General features: G+C 45.9%; 1 protein-coding gene across 1 annotated transcript; it reads left to right on the top strand.

Moving 5' to 3' along the window:
* Positions 1–11,643: 11,643 nt before the first annotated feature.
* On the top strand, positions 11,644–18,609 carry FAM241B (family with sequence similarity 241 member B). Its single transcript, XM_014519709.2, has 3 exons — positions 11,644–11,748; positions 13,305–13,432; positions 16,782–18,609. Exons 2-3 carry the CDS (start codon positions 13,340–13,342, stop codon positions 17,034–17,036), a joined length of 348 nt encoding a protein of 115 aa, XP_014375195.1. The 5' UTR covers positions 11,644–11,748; positions 13,305–13,339; the 3' UTR covers positions 17,037–18,609.
* The last annotated feature ends 247 nt before the right edge of the window (positions 18,610–18,856 follow it).

Here is an 18,856-nt window from a genome sequence, read left to right as displayed (position 1 = left end):
GAGTACAACAGGAGAATGACATCCTGTGATTTACTTGAGAAGCATATATGGATGCAGGCCAGTGTTTTGCTTGCTTTACTAGCCGCAGCATCACATTGAAGGCTCATGTTCATCTTGTGGTCAATCATGACCCCCAAGCCCCTTTTGTCTGTAGTGCTAGCCAGCGTAGCACTGCCAAGCCTATAAGGATGCTGCGGATTTTTCCTCCCAAGATGGAGAACCTTACATTTTTCAGTGTTAAACACCATCAGGTTCACATTCACCCAATACCTGAGCCTGTCAAGTTCTGCCTGGATCACCCACCCTTCTGTCCTCAGGTGTGGATGCTTTACCCCAGAGTTTGGTGTCATCAGTGAATGTGGCCAGTCCGCTTCTGACACCAATGTCTACATCATTAATGAAGATGTTAAATAGTATAGGTCCTAGGACAGAGCCTTGAGGGACCCCACTGGTCACAGGGCACCACAACAATTGACTTCCATCAACCACCACCCTCTAGGTCCTACCATGGAGCCAATTCTCCAGCCAGCGGATCGTGGTGAGGCCAAGGCCACAGTTAGCCAGTTTTGCCAAGAGGTGATCGTGGGATACCAGGTCGAAGGCTTTTTTAAAGTCAAGATATGACATCAATCTCTTCTCCCTTGTCCAGGTGATAGGTCACCTGGTTGTAAAAGGAGATGAGATTGGTCAAGCAAGACCTACCCGCAACAAACCTGTGCTGGCTATGCCACATCTACAAAGTGAATGATCATTGTCATCTGCTCAACGTGACTCACATCTTGTGTACAGTCCAGAATTATTGAAAAGTATTTTGCAGAATTGGCAGCTTTTAAGATTTTCTCTTTAACAGCATTTGCTAGGAGGTGAATCAGTTCATTCTGCAGCCTTTTCCCAAGGTAATGAACATATGTTTCAAGGTCACTTACCTTACACAGATACTCCTTCATGATTGGATCAAACAAAGCCAGGTATTCAATAAATTTTAAAAAGTTTCCATTACCAGCACTGTATAATTTTTCATTTGTCCCACGGAATACCAGGTTTTGCCCACCAAGAACTCTCACTAAAGCAATCAGTCACTCCAATATTTGCTTCCAGTATTCTTCTTCTCGCTTGATCCCACATAAATTTTCTTTATCAATAGTTTTCTGTTTTTTCAATTGCAGTTCAAGCTCTTTCCAGTTTTGGAAACTTTCCAAATGTTCACTACTTTTTCATGAGAAGAGAGAATTGTAGATATGTTTTTCCAGTCCTTTGAACCATTTTCAGTAAGTGATGATGCACCAATTGCTTTACTGCTAAACAGCTTGCAGCAGAAGCAAAACATTGAGTCTTTTGACACTGAATATTGTAGTCTCTGTTGATGCATTTCTTCCCCATTGGTGAGTTTCCTCTTGTAATGATGTGCAGAGAATTTTCTTTTATTTCCATCTTTAGGAAAGTGAAATTCCTGAACTTATTCAGGTCCACATTCCACCAGAATCTGTCACACACGGTCATCACATCTAGGCCATGTACCAGGGTCACTGTACTGTAACTTGTTTGCACCTTCCTCATCTTTCACATATGTACCTTCTGTTCCCTTATTATCTTTATCTACCTCAACTTCAGCACATGTATCTGTAGGTGAATACATTTTCTCAATGTCAGTTTGATGCTATGAGCTGCCTTCATCTTGATGTTGTGAACTGCTTCCATCTTGATGTGGGTGAAATCAAAGATATTTCAGGAAGGAACCCTCTTGCTTTGCTTGTCCTTTTGCCTGTTCAGCTTTTGATTTATGATACTGAGCTCCAGACCGTTTTTTTCTGTCTGCCATGTTACCATTCCCTGAAACAGTTTTAAACTCTTTCAAATAAATTATCAATATGGAGAACAATCAACCTAAGTACAATTTCAAAGAAATTATTAATGTGGACAATTGATTAAATTATCATGGAAGAAATATGGCTAGGCACTGCCTAAAGTCCCTTCATGGGTGAACCACCCCTACAATCAGGAAGGGAGAAAGGTGTAAGAAATCAGTGTCATGAGCTGTAAGATGATATAGGAGAAGGGGTTCATTTTTTAGGATGACGTTGCCAGTGGTATGCTCTTCCCATAAGTCCGCTTGAGAGTTAAAAAGGTAGGAGTCATGATTCTAGTGATTTTTTCCTCTGAGATCTTTTCAGAGGTCTTTCTTCTGTTACTGAACCAAAGGTCTTAGACCAGGGTGGAGCCATAGCCAGTCAGGGCTGTTATTTAGGATGATGTTCCTGTTATGTTTGCTGCATATAATTTTGGTACCCCCCAAATTTTGGTGCCCTAGGCAACCGCCTAGCTCGCCTAATGGTTGGACCAATCCTGCTTGAAGGGCCACTGTGAAGAGCCAGTGCATGCTGGAGAGCTGTCATGGCTTCCTGCAGGATGTGTTAGACATGTCTATAGAACATAATGGATAATTGCAACTAAGCGGAGCAGGACAGTCTGTTCCGGGGAAGAGCAGAGTGGGCTAACTTGGCCAGCTAGTTTCTAACCTTTTGACCTTAGAGATGCTGTTTGGATCTCTAAGATCATTCATTGGATTGGAAAAGAAACTTTACTCCCCTCTGCACATTTTTTTTCTGTCCCATCCCCGCCTCCTGGCCACTGCCCTTCACAGAGAAACCCCATTCAGTCATTCTGGGAGAGGAGAGTTCAATTAGCTCAGTCAATCTCACTAGAAGAAAGACACAAAGGGGCATAATGTGTGGGCCTCGCCCAGGCCTGCAATGGCTTTGAAGCTGTGATTTGCTCACCCCAGGCAGAACCAAACGAATGCTAATTCACCTGCAGCTCACAGGAGGCAGGCAGTGGGGGATGAGTGGGGGGATTTCGTCTCCTTTGGGGCTGCGAAGCAGTGGATGGTTGAAAAGGCTGGCTGAATCTGACAGAGCTACTAAAAAGGATACACGGAGACACTTGAATCTCATTACTTTCTCTCGCACTTTTCTCGTTCAGACCCACTCCCCTCCTCTCCTCTCTCTGGCCTTGACTTTATTTAGGGTGACTAATGACTGATGCAGTCAGTCCTCTTTCCTTTTCACTTTTCTGTGCCTATGAACAGGAAATGAGAGAAGCCGTGAAGACAAAGCAGCGATAGATGGACACTGATACTATTCCTGCCAGAGGCTTCACTGTTTCTTGGATCCTGTGCCCTGGTCAAACTGAAGTTGACTTTGCCTTTTATAGTCCCTAATTCTGGGTTTTGATTAGTCCTTCACATACATTTGAACACCCGAGAGGTTGTAATCTGTGCCCAGCTCTTTGTGGCTCCAAAGGGATGCTATGCCAGTTGGTAACTGACAGGATACAGAGATCCCTTGCCCATATCTCCCATTCTCCTGGACATGCCTTCTGGGCTTGGAGGCTGGGTAAATAGAAAAGGGGGTGGTAACTCCCCCTTACCTGAGGATTCACCCATACAAAAAAATGCTCAGGATGCTGCATCTGTCAGTTTTCTGGCTGCCTTGTATTGCCAGACAAGTGAAAAGCAAAGTCCCTGGGATGGAGGAAGTTATTGCCACCTTAATTTTAAGTTTACAGTGATGATTACATGATATATAGCAAAGACACTTAGGCTAGAGACAAACATTGCACATAAACCGATTTGAGTGATCAGAAACTGTTTTAAACCTGTGAAAGAACAGATGTTTAGTGCACTTAAACCAGTTTGAAAATGGCTGAAACTGGTTTGAGAGAAACCTAGTTGAATGTAGTATCAGACTCAACTGATTTGGCTCAAACTGGTTTATGCAATGTCTTTCCCAGATCCCTTGCTGGTTTAAGATAAACCAGACTCCCCCAGCATCCTGGCATGCTCTCTGGGCTGGGTGGAGCTCTCTGCTCCACAGCAGGGCTGGCCTCTCCCCACTGTTCCCTGGCTGCAGCTCCGGCAGAAACTGCAGGTACAGCAAGGTGTATCTGGCTTCCCCCTGCCCTACCCCCACCCTCGCTGCTTGCTGGACAAGCAGGAATCCTCCCCTCCCTCACACCTATCTCCCACAGCATGGACCCTAGCCCCAGGACCCTAGGCATGTGGTATGTTAGCTAATGCTGAGAGTGTGTGAGAGTGCCTCTCTGTGTGTGAGTGTCTCCAATTTCACTGGGACAGGCAGGCAGAACAGTGACTGCTTGGGGCTTTTTGGAGCTAATCAACAGGTCAGCTGTTAAACTGTTTAAGAAGAGTTTGAATTAATGGAGAGAGGCTATTGTTTTGCTGATGAGGTTATAAACACTGTTATCAGCCCCCTGCTGGCTTGCTTGCCTGTCAGTTTGCTGCAGACAGTATGAAGAAGCAAGGAGAGGGAAATTGAAAGCTCCATATCATCAACAGATTCATGCACTGCACACCCACATCCCTTTGCCTCAGAGTGCTAGCAGGGTTCTGGGGTCTGGCAACACTTCCACCCCTTGAGCAGCCAATGGGGAAAAGCCTGGGATGGTGCAGGCAGAGCTCCCTAATCAGAGCATCCTGCCAGGGCCTGGTCACGTCCCCCCCTTAGCTCAGTCCTGTGGAAGGAAAGGGGGGGCTGCTCTAGCACCCCCTGGCTTCTATCCTGAGCCACTTCAGGCATGTGCCTGAATTTCCTCAGTCCAGAGAAAATGTCTGTCCAGTTACAAACCAGTTCAGCATAGCCAGGTTAAACTAACCTGCAAAGATTAAATTAATTCAGGCTCAGGCTTTTTGAATATCTGTCCCTAGCCTTAGCAAGCATTTGGCATAACAAAGAACAGGACCCAGAATTCTTGGCTCCCAGGCTCATGTTCCAACTATGGTCCCTCTGTTTCCTTCTATATCATTTCTTTTGCATCATTTAAATCACTAATTAACATTAGAAATTATATTTACTCAGAGCTTTAAAGACTAATTTCTCTGCTGGGAAAAAAATGGCAAGATACTTTAAATTTAAGCATAAATCTGTTGGTCATTCATAATGATTCTAAATTTTGTGATTGTTTTGTTACTTACAAAATATATTTGTTAATAAATAGGGGCTTTTCACTCCTACAGGCTCTTATTTCCTCCCACAAGAGATCATGATGCTGAACTGTCATTATCACATCTTCCTCTAAGCTGGTTGATCCTATGCATGTATGAGTAGAGTCTGGGTCACCCCTAGGATGGCCAGTCCCCTCTTTGTAGTTTGCTATAAAGACTGAAAAGGGTAAGGTCAAAGCGATGAGCAGATAAGAGTAGAAAAAAACTCTTCAATGAATAACAATGATGATGGAAAAAGTACAAATCCAGCTGATCTCAGCATGCCCTCTCACTGGGTTTCCTTGAGTAGCTCTACTCTCAAACACTGTAACAATGAACTTTGGGATTTGCTAGAGCTTGGAGGGTACCAACTACACATTTCCCCAAAGTTTATGGGGATAATTAGGGCCTGAATGGAGGGGGGGAAAACCTAACATTCATTCCTGTTATTTTGCCATGCTGCCTGTTGACCTTAGGAAGGAATCTAAGAAGGCTGAAGATCATGAGATGAATAGGATTCACATGTTTTTTCACTCCTATGTGCCATTGCAATATTACCTGGACTGTCACCACCACTCAGAGGATGAGGCCAGATTATTTTCTGTGAGTGATAACAGATTTCAAGATGCATGTCTCTAACTGGCACCCCTGGTGCCTTGTGATCCTTGTGATACTCTGTTCCCTGTCTAATTCTCATTCAAGAAGGTGTTGCCTAAGTTGCTCAGCCTGTGCTATGACTTCGCCTGTTTTCAATCTTGCAACAACACAAAGCCTGGTTACTGCAGCTTAGTTTTATCATGGATTCTTTACTGCTTGCAACTTACTCAGAACACAGCAGCATACATACACTTGTTCCAGTGGCTGCTTATCAGCTACCCCACTGATTTTAAATTGGCCCTGTTGGTACTTAAAGCTTGGACTGGGGTAAAGCTGTATTTGTGGCTGCCTCTTTCAGTTTGGTCCAGACTCCACTTGAAGCTATTTGTATTCAGGGATGTCACTGCTGCATCTCAGGTTGGCAGGTAGGACCTAGACAGCAGAATTTGTAATCTATTTCCCTTCCTGCTTCTTAATAGTTTTCCAAGCTCCTATCTCTCCACAATATGATTTTTTCCTCACCATAAGACCAAGAGGCATTCATTTATAGATACTCCCCTCTGCCTTTTTCCTGTGCAATACCCCCACTTTTCTGAGATTCATTTGCAGACATTTCACAGCCATTATCTTTATGAATAAGTTTCCCAGGTCCGGTGAGACAGTAGTTTTCCCCTCCCCTTCTCTCCCCTTCCCCTCTCCTCCTTGAGACAAAAGAACAGCCATTTGTGATAAAGAGGTGAGGAGCAGTGAGAGTGAAAAGGTGCTGAGACTTTTAGGAGATAAAGCCCTAGGATCTAGACAGGATGGTCACTTCAAGTCATTGTTCTTCTGTGGTTTAGAAATCTCAGAATGTGAATCCAGTTTGTTTTTCTAATATAGTAAGAATTTTTTGTAGGGTCTTTTTTGTTTTGTTTTTTAAAGCGTGACCCCTGGCATCTGTCTGGTTTGAATCCAGTGCTTCTGCACCAGGCGGTCCCCTGCGAGGCCCTGTCCTTCCTTCTGCCGGAACGCTGCCCACATTGTTCCTATCTGATACAGGGACACGACAGATCTCCCTCCGCCCCCCTTCAACTACCCAGACTTGGGTTCAGAGAACGCCTCCTGCCTCTTCTCCCTCCCCACACACTCTCCAAGCTGCATGGCCTATTAGGGAGCCCCTTTGTGATGTAATTGGATTTCTCCCCTTGTTAGTTTGCAATGAAAATGTCATCTGTATCAGGGAGGCACCCATTCATCTTGAATTAAATTCAGTCGTCTCTTCGGTGAGCTGTGAAACTATTCACACTGCAGCAGGCAGCTGCAACTGGAGGCTTCCCTGACAATACCCCATGCTGCTCTGGAAGCACAGCTCCTCCTGCCCCGCAGGGCTGGCCTGCTCCCATAGGGTGAGTTATGGGAGTTCGACATTTCCTGGAAAGTGCAGGTAGATTCTAAAATTTTTAGCAGAGGATCTGCATCCAGGACACCACTCTCCACAAGGGAGAGATTAAAGATGTTCTACGTTTTCAAGAGTGTCTACAGATTTTGGGTGTCCTACCTGAGGCAAACTGAATCCCCAAAAGCAAGTGCTCAACTTGGTAGCTAGTTTTGTAATCTTTTGGCTGCAGTGAATTTATTAGTTCACAGTAAGTTTTCAGAATTGAAGACTGGGGCTGAGTACAAGAAGTTATGTTTAAAAGTTTGCATTTTATTGGGATTTTAGGGTCCTTTACACCAAAATTGTTTGCAGTGAAGGTCATTTATTGTGAACAAAACCCAAGTTAAATGAAGAATATTATCATTGCAAACTATGGGGATTGAACACAATTGGGAATAGTGGGGAACTGCTCTCATGTGACAGAAGTCCTGATAAATTTTCATATTTTTGCTAGCACATCTTATTCTAACAATCAGACTATCTTTTGGGTTCCATTTACAGAATATTAAAGTACTTTTATTAAGCACTCTAGTCTATACCTGAACTTGCTGGAATAGGGAAAATATAGTAGATTAACTCTGAATTTCATGGAGTTGTACATAGTCATGGAGTTGTACATTCGCCTAGTTACGAAGAACTGGAACAAAAATTTAAAACTAGTGCCTTATTTTCATTTAATTTATTTTCATATTTATTTTATTTATTGTTAACAACCTCTGTAGACTGGACTTGCATTCCACATACGATATGACTGCCCTCTTGTGGCCAGATTAATAATTATATTTTCACAAGCAACGCTACTGAACTCTGGGTAAGGTACAGGTTTTTTTGAATTTTCTTGAACTCACAATCTGTAGGCGCCAAACATTTACATAATACATTTTCCAGACTAAGCTATATTGTTTTTTAAAGTGGGATCCTTGGCATCTGAAATGAAAGAAAATGCAACACCAAAAACCCACAAACAAATTTGGTTCTTGGGGGACTTGACTGCTAAAGGTTAAAGGCAAATTTTGGAAGAATAAGTAGGAATGTCTTTTAGTTTTAGTTCTAGATTTAGGAATCTCTTAAGTTTTCTCTCCCTCATACAGAGTGGAGAACGGAGCCCCAAACAGTTGGAGCATCAGTAAAGAAGATAGTGTTCTACATTGTAGCTAAAGCTCCAAACTCTAAATCCAAAGTAATGCTTAGACCTAATACCATCACATGACATAATTGGAAATCTGCAGGTATGGCTTGCCCAGTCCTTATAGACAAACCCTGTGGTTGGTGAGGAGCTGTCAGGATAGACAAGGACTGCAAAAGCCTGTGTAGTGAAAAAATACACAGAGCTAGTGAAACAGATTTTGAAGTCAGACCTGAAGGGATTTCCTGGAGCCAGGGAGCATCTGCAACTTTCACTTCAGTTTTAGAAGTGAGTAAAATGTGTGGCTGAAAGTGCTTGACGCTGTCTCCTTAAGGATCATTTTATTTCTGAAGGAATGAGGGAAAGGGATTAATGTTGTGGCCTCAAACTCCAAGGCAGTTTTCCTTGCTTCCCATTTGCTTTTTGTCTATTAGAAAAGAAGGTGGCAATCTGTTAAGAGGATTAGCTCCATCACTTGGGCTGACAATGAGGGCCTCCAGTGTAGAGGGTCCATCTCTGTCAGAGTCCATCCTGGATGCTCTGCTTCCTTGAGGAGGAGGAAGTGCGAGGATCACCCTCTTCCTTTTCTTAGCCACAATTCATTTCTATGGTGGATTTAAACTGAGCAGATTCCAAAGGTCTAGTGAGAATATATAGCCTGTCTTTACACCGATACACATGCCTGGGGTCCAACCCCATAGCATGTTCTGATCTAGAAAATGGGAATTCTTCACAGGATAGTTTGGACTCTAGGAGAAACTGATTGCATCTCTCTAGAGCAGATAATACATCAGAAGACCTGACTATATTAGAGAACCTGGTAGTATGTGTTAAACCATGTTACATTCCTGGCTGTGTGGATGGAACAAAACACGTTACCAAACTGTGATGCAGTCCTGCATCACAGAGCAGTTCAGACCTCACCTGAAACCAAGAACTGCTATTGACTTTGCCACTAGTCAGGGCTCACAAACTAGGGTCTAAATTAAGCTTTGCCTGGCCTCACAAACCGCTACCAAACTTTATTCAGGTTGTTGTCTACTCAGACCTTGTTCTAGCCAGCCTTTGGTTGGAAATGAGATCTAGGTTTCTAAGAGTGTTAAACCTAGTTTGGTCTGAGAAACTTGTGCCAAATTGTGTACAACTCAAGTGCACTAACTGGCACCAGTTACAACTTTGAACTGATTACTGGTTCAACATTTGCTTAGGTCAACAAGCTGGTCTTCTTAGAATCGTAGAAGTAGGGTCGGAAGGGACCTTGCAGATCTTCAAGTCCGACCCCCTGCCTGGGCAGGAGGAAAACTGAGCTGAAATGACCCCAGCCATGTAGGCATCAAGCCACTTCTTAAAGACCCCCAGGGTAGGAGCCAGCACCACTTCCCTTGGAAGTTGGTTCCAGGTCCTAGCCGCCCTAACTGTGAAGTAGTTCTTACGGATGTCTAGTCTAAACCTACCCTCCAACAACTTGTGGCCGTTATTCCTTGTTATCCCGGGGGGGCGCTAGGGGAAACGAGGTCTCCCCCAAACCCTTCTGGTCCCCCCTAGTGAGTTTATAGATGGTCACCAGGTCCCCCCTCAGCCTTCTCTTGTGAAGGGTGAACAGGTTCATGTCCCGTAGCCTCTCATTGTAGGGTCTGCCCTGCTGTCCCCGGATCAGATGGGTGGCCCTCCTCTGGACCCTCTCAATGTTGTCCACATCCCTCTTGAAGTGGAGTGCCCAGAACTGGACACATTACTCCAGCTGCAGCCTGACCAGTGTCGCGTAGAGGGGAAGGATCACCTCCTTGGACCTACTTGAGATGCACTTGTGGATGCACAATAAGGTCTGGTTAGCCCTGCCGACTGTGACCTCGCATTGTCAGCCCACATTACTCTTGGAGTCAATAATGACTCCAAGATCCCTTTCTGCCTCCATGCTCTCAAGAAGGGAGTTTCCTATCTTATAAGTGTGCTGCTGGTTACTACTGCCCAAGTGCAGCACCCTGCACTTGTCAGCATTGAAACGCATCCTGTTTTTGTTAGCCCACCCCTGCAACCTATCCAGGTCTTGCTGCAGTCTTTCCCACCTTATTAGCGTGCCCACCTCACCCCAAATTTTGGTATCATCAGCAAATTTAAACAGGTTGCTTTTCACCCTGTCGTCCAAATGCCACAGTCGCCTAGTTTTTTAATGAGGATGGGGTGGTCGACAGTGTCAAAGGCCTTGCTGAAGTCCAGAAAGACTACATCCACGGCGACACCTGCATCCAATGCTTTTGTGACCTGATCGTAAAAGGCAATCAGGTTGGTCTGACATGACCTGCTCCCAATGAAGCCGTACCGGTTGCCCCTGAGCATCATCCCTGATGCCGGCCCATCACAGATGTGCTCCTTGATGATCTTCTCAAAGAGTTTCCCTAGGATTGAGGTAAGACTGACGGGCCTATAGTTGCCCGGGTCCTCCCTCCTCCCTTTTTAAAAGATGGGGACCACATTGGCTATCTTGCAATCATCTGGAACCTGGCCCGAGCACCACGAGCGCTCGTAAAGCCGTGCCAAGGGCCCTGCAATAACCTCTGCTAGCTCCCTCAACACTCTGGGGTGGAGAGCATCTGGACCTGCTGATTTGAACATGTCCAGCCCCTCCAGAAGCACTCTAACCCGGTCCTCCTCAACCTTAGGTCTGGAGGCATTCCCCTCGAGTCCATCTTGAATCACGGTGGGGGAGTCCTGGTCCCTGCACAAGAGTCTTCAACTCTAATGATCTGGCCCCAAACTCAATCCTAAATCTAGTTTGTGAATTTGTCCTATGCTAGAAAATTAGCTGGAGGCTTGTTCTTCAACTGTCTTGCAACACTGGGTTGTGGTATGGGGGAGAGCTCTGTGAAAATCAGCAACGCGCTGTGGCTTTGGAGGCATATGGCCTGAATTAAAAAACTACTTCACAGTTAGGGCGGCTAGGAGCTGGAACCAACTTCCAAGGGAGGTGGTGCTGGCCCCTACCCTGGGGGTCTTTAAGAAGAGGCTGGATGCCTACCTGGCTGGACTCATTTGAGTCCCGTTTTTGTTTTTAGGTTTTGTTGTGTGTGTTGTTTTTTTTTTTTTTTGGGTTGTTCTCCCGCCCTGGCGGGGAGTCGGGCTAGAAGATCTATTAGGTCCCTTCCGACCCTGAAACTATGAAACTATGAAACTATGAATTTCAGAGGACTCCTTAGGCTGTGGCCAGCAGGGCCATGTACCTGGGGTCCTTTCCTACTTTTTCTTTGGGCCAAGGGCACTTGCCATGCCCAGATTTCAGACGTATCAAGCTGAAGTCTCAGGGCTGCTTTGACTGTTGGATCAGCATCCCAGTGTCAGCAAACATGTGTGGCAAGGAGCAGGGTTTCAGGACAACCATGGCCAGAGGGGACTGGTGTAGAGAGCTCTGAGTCCGCCAGAGCTGCATTTTGCTGTGGAGCCTGAAGGGGGATTTGCTCTGTCTGGGAGAGTCTGTCTGTAAGAGACGCTGCCTTCTTCCTCGATCCCCTCAGCTTCCTGTGTCGTCAGCTTGGGGGAAGCACCAGCCTGGCTGCAAGTGTCAGTGACAGAAGCAGGAGCCTGGATGGCGTAAACGGGGAGAGAACCGCAAAGGTGAGTCTGCTTTTTCTGGCAGGTTGCAGAGCACTTTCTCAGGGAGCTGCAGTCTCTGCTTCCCTCCCTGCCCTCTCACATCTGCTCCTTGCCAAATGACAGCTATGTAAAAAACCCCAGAGGCTGCAGGGATAACCTGCGGTGTGGATCCTTGCAGACAGTATGTCCAGGCTGATCCAAGCCATGGATGTGACAGAGGAAGGACTTAGTGTATTGGTTCCATCTGCACAGCATCAGTAGCACAGTCAGCATGCGCACGGGTCTGTCAGGGTGGGAAAGATCAGCTTTCAAATCCAAAAGGCAAACAGGGCTACAGGCCGCTCTGAATGCCTGGGGGCTCTCAGAGAAGGGAAACACACATTGCTAACAGTTCTGGGGTGAAAGAGCAGTCCCTTATGCATGGGGTAAGGCAGTGTGCTGTGCTGGCCCTTGGCGACCTTCTGCAGGATTCTAATTGGATTAAAAACTACTTTGAATTAGTGGCAAAAGTGCAGGTCGGCTGAGATTTTAAGCCATCTGCTTTATGCATGCTGAGGCATTATACAGGCACAGGTTGAGTGACTAGATTTGTGACACCTACCCATGGTCTTTGCTGGTTTTCCTGGGCTGTTACAGATGTTCATTCTTACCAGGATAAATGTCTATTTATTAAATTCTAGTGCAAAATATACTGTTCTGCAGAGCCCTCATACATCTACTTACAATTCTGTTTCTTAGAGGCTTCCTATTGCAAGAGGGAAAGTTTATTTTAGAATTCTTCAGACTTGCAAACTAGTTGTGAGGTTTGCTGGTGGTACGAAGGGAGATCTGAGGACATTACTAAAGTTTCAAACTCTGTGTTCGTATGATACTTTCAGGTGCTATTTCTATCAGCTCTGCTGAAGCAAGCCAGATATCTCTTCCTCTGCGGATTCAATATTCAGAGTAGTTTTTTTTCCAGTTTCTGGCAGTGGGACTTCCGCTGTATCCATAACAATATGTTTATAGGGTGATGGCCCCAACTGCTTCCTGCCCCTAAATCCCTTTTATTCTATCTGCTCTGTGGCAAGCAGCAGGAGTGAGCACTACCTACACTCCTCAGAGGCCCTTGTGCGGTCATGCAAAGGCTGGGGAAAATTTGCTTTTATTGCAGTTTGGGCCAAGATGGTTAATTTGTTTTACATGGCCCTGTTTTCCCTCTTATCAGTGTTAAATGGCTGATAGGGCCCTGAGCTTTCCCTCTGGGTACTTTCCCTCTAAGACAGGGTGCTACAGTGCTCTTGGGTGCCTTGAGATCCTTTCAAAGGTGCTGCAGGGTACCATGCAATGTGAGCACTGTTAGGTGTGCAAACATGATACACAGGATAAATTAATATTGTTAAACTAACATTCTGCCCTGCTGTGGTCATTCTGAGTTCTTTGCCACAAAAGAATTGCTCTATTATTTTTCTGTAGTAAAAAAAAAAAGAGTGAAAATTAACCTGGCATTTTCTGAGGGGGTTTTTGAGTCTAACAAGGGGTGGCTTGAGTCTAAAAAGTTTGAGCCACTGCTCTAAGCACTTTTTCCTGTGTTACAGGTGTGACTGGGTAGCTACACTGTGCGACCCTGAGGATGGTGCGGATTTTGGCTAATGGAGATATTGTACAGGATGATGACCCCCGGGTGAGAGCAAGCACTCAGCAGAGGGACAATGCTTTCCAGCGGGTAAGGCAACAGAAGAGGAAAATATGGGGAAAAATGCAGTGCATTTTACAATTGCTGGAGGAAATGGGGGGGTGCATCACTATTAACCTCTCTTTTTAACTGCATAATTCTTCATGCTTTATCCTGAGAACTAGGCAAGACAGAGATGAGGGAATATTCTGTACTGTACTTTCAAGGTATTAGGGTAGGGGTGGGCAATTATTTGGCTGGAGGGCCACTTAACAAGTTTTGGTGAGCTGTTGAGGGCCACACACATAAAATTAATAACGAAAATATAATTTTAACACATTTTAGATAAAAAATCATATGCTGAAAATCAAACATCTGCTATAAATTATTTTAATTTTATTTAAAAAATTATGTTTTGTCCTGGTTTATGGTTTTTGCATAGTGCATATAGAAGCAATTTACATAATAGCTCAAAATAAAGTGCTTGTCCCAAGGGAAATAAAACCAGCCAGCAGGACGCTTAGCCAAGGGAGGACACCCCCGCCTCCAGCAGAGCCCTGCCACTGCCCAGCCACCCCCCAAATCACAATGGAGCTCCCGCCTCTGCCTGTACCCTGACATGCCACATACAGCCTGGGGGTCCTCCTTCCCCCAGGAGGAGCCCCAGCCCCAGGGTGCTGGGGGCAACCTTACCTGGGCAGATGGGATGGGAACCATGTTGGCTGGAGTCAGGAGGTAGCAGGTGGCTGGGCCAGCTCACAGCGCTGCAAGAGGCAAGGTGGGACTGGGGCTTCACCTGTTGAGAGGTACCAGGGAAGCTCCACTGCCTCTGAGCATAGGTGCAGAGTGCCCACTGCACAGTCCTAGTGCCTGGGGTGGCTCTCGCCAGCTCCAAACCACGGGCACACAGGGCACTGCTGGTCTAGCCCAAGCTGCGTCTGGGGCCTGAGCCTGGCTTACCCAGGGCCTGCTGCGTGGAGTTGGGCTGGTGGGGCTGCTTCCAGCTGGCATCCCACATAGAGCTAGCAGAGGCTGGAGCCAAAGTTGGCAAGGCTTGAGTGCAGCTTGCCTAGGGCCTGCTGTGTGGTGCCAGGAGGGTGGGTGCGTAGGTGGGGCTGCTTCTGCCCAGTATTTCCTGCGGCACCAGCAGAGGCTGGAGCCAGAGCCACCGCCCACACCACCTGCCCACAGGCCAGATATAATTAATTGGTGGGCTGGATATGGCCTGTGAGCCTATTTTGCCCACCCCTGTATTAGGGGACTGTTGGGAATAGCAGGGAGTATAGCAAGTAGTGGTGGAAATGCATCAGGGTTCACTCTATGGGCCCAATTGTGTCTACACAAGGGAGTGGAAAAGCAGCTCCAAAATTAGCACAAGTATCACAGTGTCTTATAGCAGTTGGGTTCTGTTGTGTAGGCATGTTGGCAGGAACAGGGAGTGACTTCCCAGTCTAGGGAGCTTCAGGAAACACAGATTTAATCTGTGCAGTGGCCAAACAGTGGTTGTCCCTCTGTCTGCCCCTCTGGAGTCTGCTATGTCAGCTGGGCAACAGGCACTGTGCTGCTATCACTCATCACACTGAAACTGCATTATAAATCCATTTGTGAACAGTTAGTGACCCGTGGGGGGAGCCAACATTGGTCTAAACCAGGGATGTCAAACTTGCTCTGGGCTGGATACAGATCGTGGGGGCTCCTTCTGGGCCAGATCCTCACAGTTAGCAGCAGCTGCAGTGCATCTGAGTTGGGGCCGGCCACCCAGGTTGGGCATCAAGCAGTATCAGGGGTGAGATGACTGGCATTGCTGCTGAAGGAATGGGCAGTAGTGGCATGGATCCAGGGATGGGTGGTATCAAGGCAAGTGAAGGGTTTTCATAGATTGTAAGGCTGGAAGGGACCTCAGAAAATCATCAGGTCCAGCCCCGTGCACCAAGCAGGAAAGACAACTGGGGTCAGGAGACCCCAGCAAAGTGACTGTCTGGTCTCCTCTTGAAAATTTCAAGGGTAGTGATTGCACCACCTCTGGAGGGAGCTTATTCCACACTCTGGACACCCTAGTTGTGAAGTAGTTTTTCCTAATGTTGAGCCTGAAACGGTCTTCCAGGAGTTTGTGACCATTACTCCTAGTTTTCCCCAAGGGTGCTTTGGTGGACAGTTGTTCACCAAGCCCTTGATGTACATCTCTGATGTAGCGGTAAGCTGCTACCAAGTCCCCTCTCAGCCTTTTCTTTTTCAGGCTGAAGAGTCTCAGATCCCTCAGCCTTTCCTCGTATGGCCTGCTGCGCAAGTCTCTGATCATACAGGTGGCCCTTCTCTGGACTCCCTCAAGCCTTACCATGTTCTTGTTAAAGTGCGGTGCCCAGAACTGGATGCAGTACTCCAGCTGTGGTCCCACCAATGCCAAGTAGAGTGGGAGAATCACTTCTTTGGTTTTGCTGGAGATGCATCGATTAATGCATGCCAGGGTATTGTTGGCCCTGCTGGCTACAGCGTCATGCTGCTGGTTCATGTTCATACTGTGGTCAATTATTACCCCCAGGTCCTTTTCATTCGTAGTGCAGGTCGGGTTGGCATTGCCAAGCCTGTAGGTGTGCCAGGGATTGTTTGTCCCCAGGGTGTATCTGCACAGCCCTTGCTCACTCCCTGTGCTACCGTTGGCAGTGTCTGTCAAGGTCTAGGGTCTGTCAGCAGGGCAACTTCAGTGGCTACAACCCTAACTTCTGGTAGCCCTCTGGACTACTGGCAGGACAGATGGAATGGTTCTGCAGGACAGATCCAGTCTGCAGATCATGTGTTAGACACCTCTGGTATAAACAGCATTAATTCTGGTCTAGATCTATTTTCAGAGTAGCAGGTGTCTTCCTTTCTTCCCGTCTTGGCCTGATGTGTTCCTTCCAGATCCACAGATCCTCACCATGCAGAGATTACAAGGAAGGTCTTAGTAGGAACAGCAGCTCTTTTCCTGTTTCCAACTGTCAGTGTTTCTTTCCACTTTATATAAAATTGGCTCCAATCCTAGCTTGTGTTTCTGGCCTCGAGATTTAGATATGGGGGTGTATGCATGTGTGAGAGCGAGAGAGAGACTTTGTATTTTGTGGGCAACCCAGAGGCATGGTTCTACAGGCTCTGCTGTCCATTCCCCTTCCCACAGTATGACCTTTGATTTAGAGTGCAAAAGGCAGACAGCTCCTCTGAAATGCTTGTCAGAGGCAGGCAATCACTTATGCTCTTGGCACCTCATTGTTCTCCATTGCCCTTGGGAGCTAATTCTGACCACGTTGCACTCTGGATTTAATAAACAGGAATGTTTTTGAGATTCTTCCTGGTGCTTTGTGTTAGCTTTTGCCCCCTCCACTAGTCTGGCATAAGTCTGCTGAGTTCATTTTCTCTTTGTCTGCAGGGTTTCTTCAACACACTGCCTAATGGCGGTCCTACTCCACTGCAGCAGCAGAATGCGAGGTTGAGGGGAAGGTCTCCATTCTCAGAGCTCAACCAGCAGCTTGTGAATATGGGATTCCCCCTATGGAACCTTGGCAACCAGGTGGTAGAGCCAGTGATGTCCATCCTGCTGCTCTTCCTCCTCATGATGGTGGGGGTGCGTGGCCTGCTGTTGGTGGGCCTTATCTATGTGATCTCGCACCTGAGCCAGCGATGATAGAGCCCTACTATCAGCCATTACTGCTTTCTGCTTGGTGAAAGAAAGAGTGGGTTTCCTTGTCAGGCATGCATGTGGGTATATATGTGTGTGCGTGTGCGTGTATGTGTCTTCATGGAGTGTGTGTTTCTGCATGTACATAACCCTTTCTCCTGAGAGTGTTACTGCATCGCATTTAAGGGGAGTAGCAGTAGGGAGTTGGAATGCACAGGGAGCACAATCCTAGTGGTAGCGTTTTTCCATGTTAAGCAGCTCCTCCCTGAAGATTGTCTGACTGAGGTCTAGTTTGACCAGTCACTTCAGCCAGCTGGAGAGTTCATGCAAATAGTGTAAACTTCAGTTAAGATGTAGAAAGGGGACCTGAAATGGGAACAGTAGGGTACAGAAACAAACCAGCATGATTTGAGACAATTTGAAACATCCTGGAGAAGGTAGGGATTGTTGTGTAATTGCCTATCTGATCCCAAAGAAACACTGCACGGGGAAGGTAAAATTAAGAGAGAAGAGTGGGTGAAGTGGGTGCATGTTATGTCTTATACACAGAGAACTGGAAGGTTGTAAAAAAGGGGCTGGAAAGGGGTCTTTACTACAGAGAGTGGAAAGGCTAGAAGAAGTTTGAAAATAAAAACATGGAAGAACCTCATAAAACAATTGATATTACTAGCACTTTTCTCTTGCTCAGGTAAACACCAAGGATATGTGTATTTGAATGAGAACTTGCTCCCTTTCTTCCATTGTGTGGGGAACTGATGTCATCTTTAGTAATGCTCAATCCTTGCTGCCACTGGAATGATTCCAGCAAGGATGAGTCATTGGACCTAGAGGTATATGGAGAGCGGGACCCATTTTAGAACAATAAAGTCTTTGGTAACCTTCAGAAGTGGAAATAAAAACACATTAGAGAGATGGTGCTGTGGCCTGATGCATTTAAAAGCTTTCTTTCTTGTGAAAAAGATCTCCAAGGCCAAAAAACTTAAGAACTTTCCCTTTGAAGAGCTGAAAATGAGTGAGCAATAACTCCACCTTCTCAACAGACTGAGGGCTCAACAAAGACAGCAGATCTGGATTTTGGAGGAAGTTCTCATTTAGATCTAGATCCAGTCATCAGGCCAATATTTTTAGAGGGGGCCAAACTGCAACTCTGAATTAAAATTCTCCCTGGTTTTCGGGAAGTTTGAGTTAATATCCAAATACAGATCTGAATTCCAACTGGGCACCGTAATGGCTTATTACATGTTCACTCTCCCTGTGTATTTTAATAAGGACATTGTTCTATAAGTGAGACCTGGTGTGTGTGTTATGATCTCTGTGTAATGGATGCAGGCAGCTGTTGTTCTTCTAACAACAGAGTAAATGAAGGGAATTGTGCCTCACAAATTGACTGTCAATCGAGTTTTCCTTGGAGGAGTACAAAAATGCTAACAGCAACACCTCAAACCTTGTTCTGTTTCCTGTGATAACAAGAGCCTTGTGCTAAAAAATGAAATGAGATGCAGGAAAAATCTCTTAACATGCCATTTTGTTATAATAAAATTGTTCTGTAACTCTTAATACACACTTCTCTTTTAAAATGGTTTCATCTCTGACTTTTTTTCTTTTCTTAAGCCTGTAATGGTGTGGCAGGACTAGCAATAATCAATGGTATTTCCCTGAGCTGAGGCTCCACAAGTGCTGGGAAATCTGTAGAGATACAACTTAAGAGCGGAACAAGTTTCTTTATTAAACTCAACCTTGCAAAAGAACTGGTTAGCTCTGGGGATTGGGTTAGCAAGCCTGGATTTTAACATGGCATTATTTAAATGGAGACCCATAGTTGTCAG

This window comes from Alligator sinensis, unplaced genomic scaffold (genome assembly GCF_000455745.1).
Source record: "Alligator sinensis unplaced genomic scaffold, ASM45574v1 scaffold546_1, whole genome shotgun sequence".
NCBI lineage: Eukaryota > Metazoa > Chordata > Crocodylia > Alligatoridae > Alligator > Alligator sinensis.
Note: the sequence above shows the minus strand (reverse complement) of the source record. Positions and strands in the feature narration are given on the sequence as shown.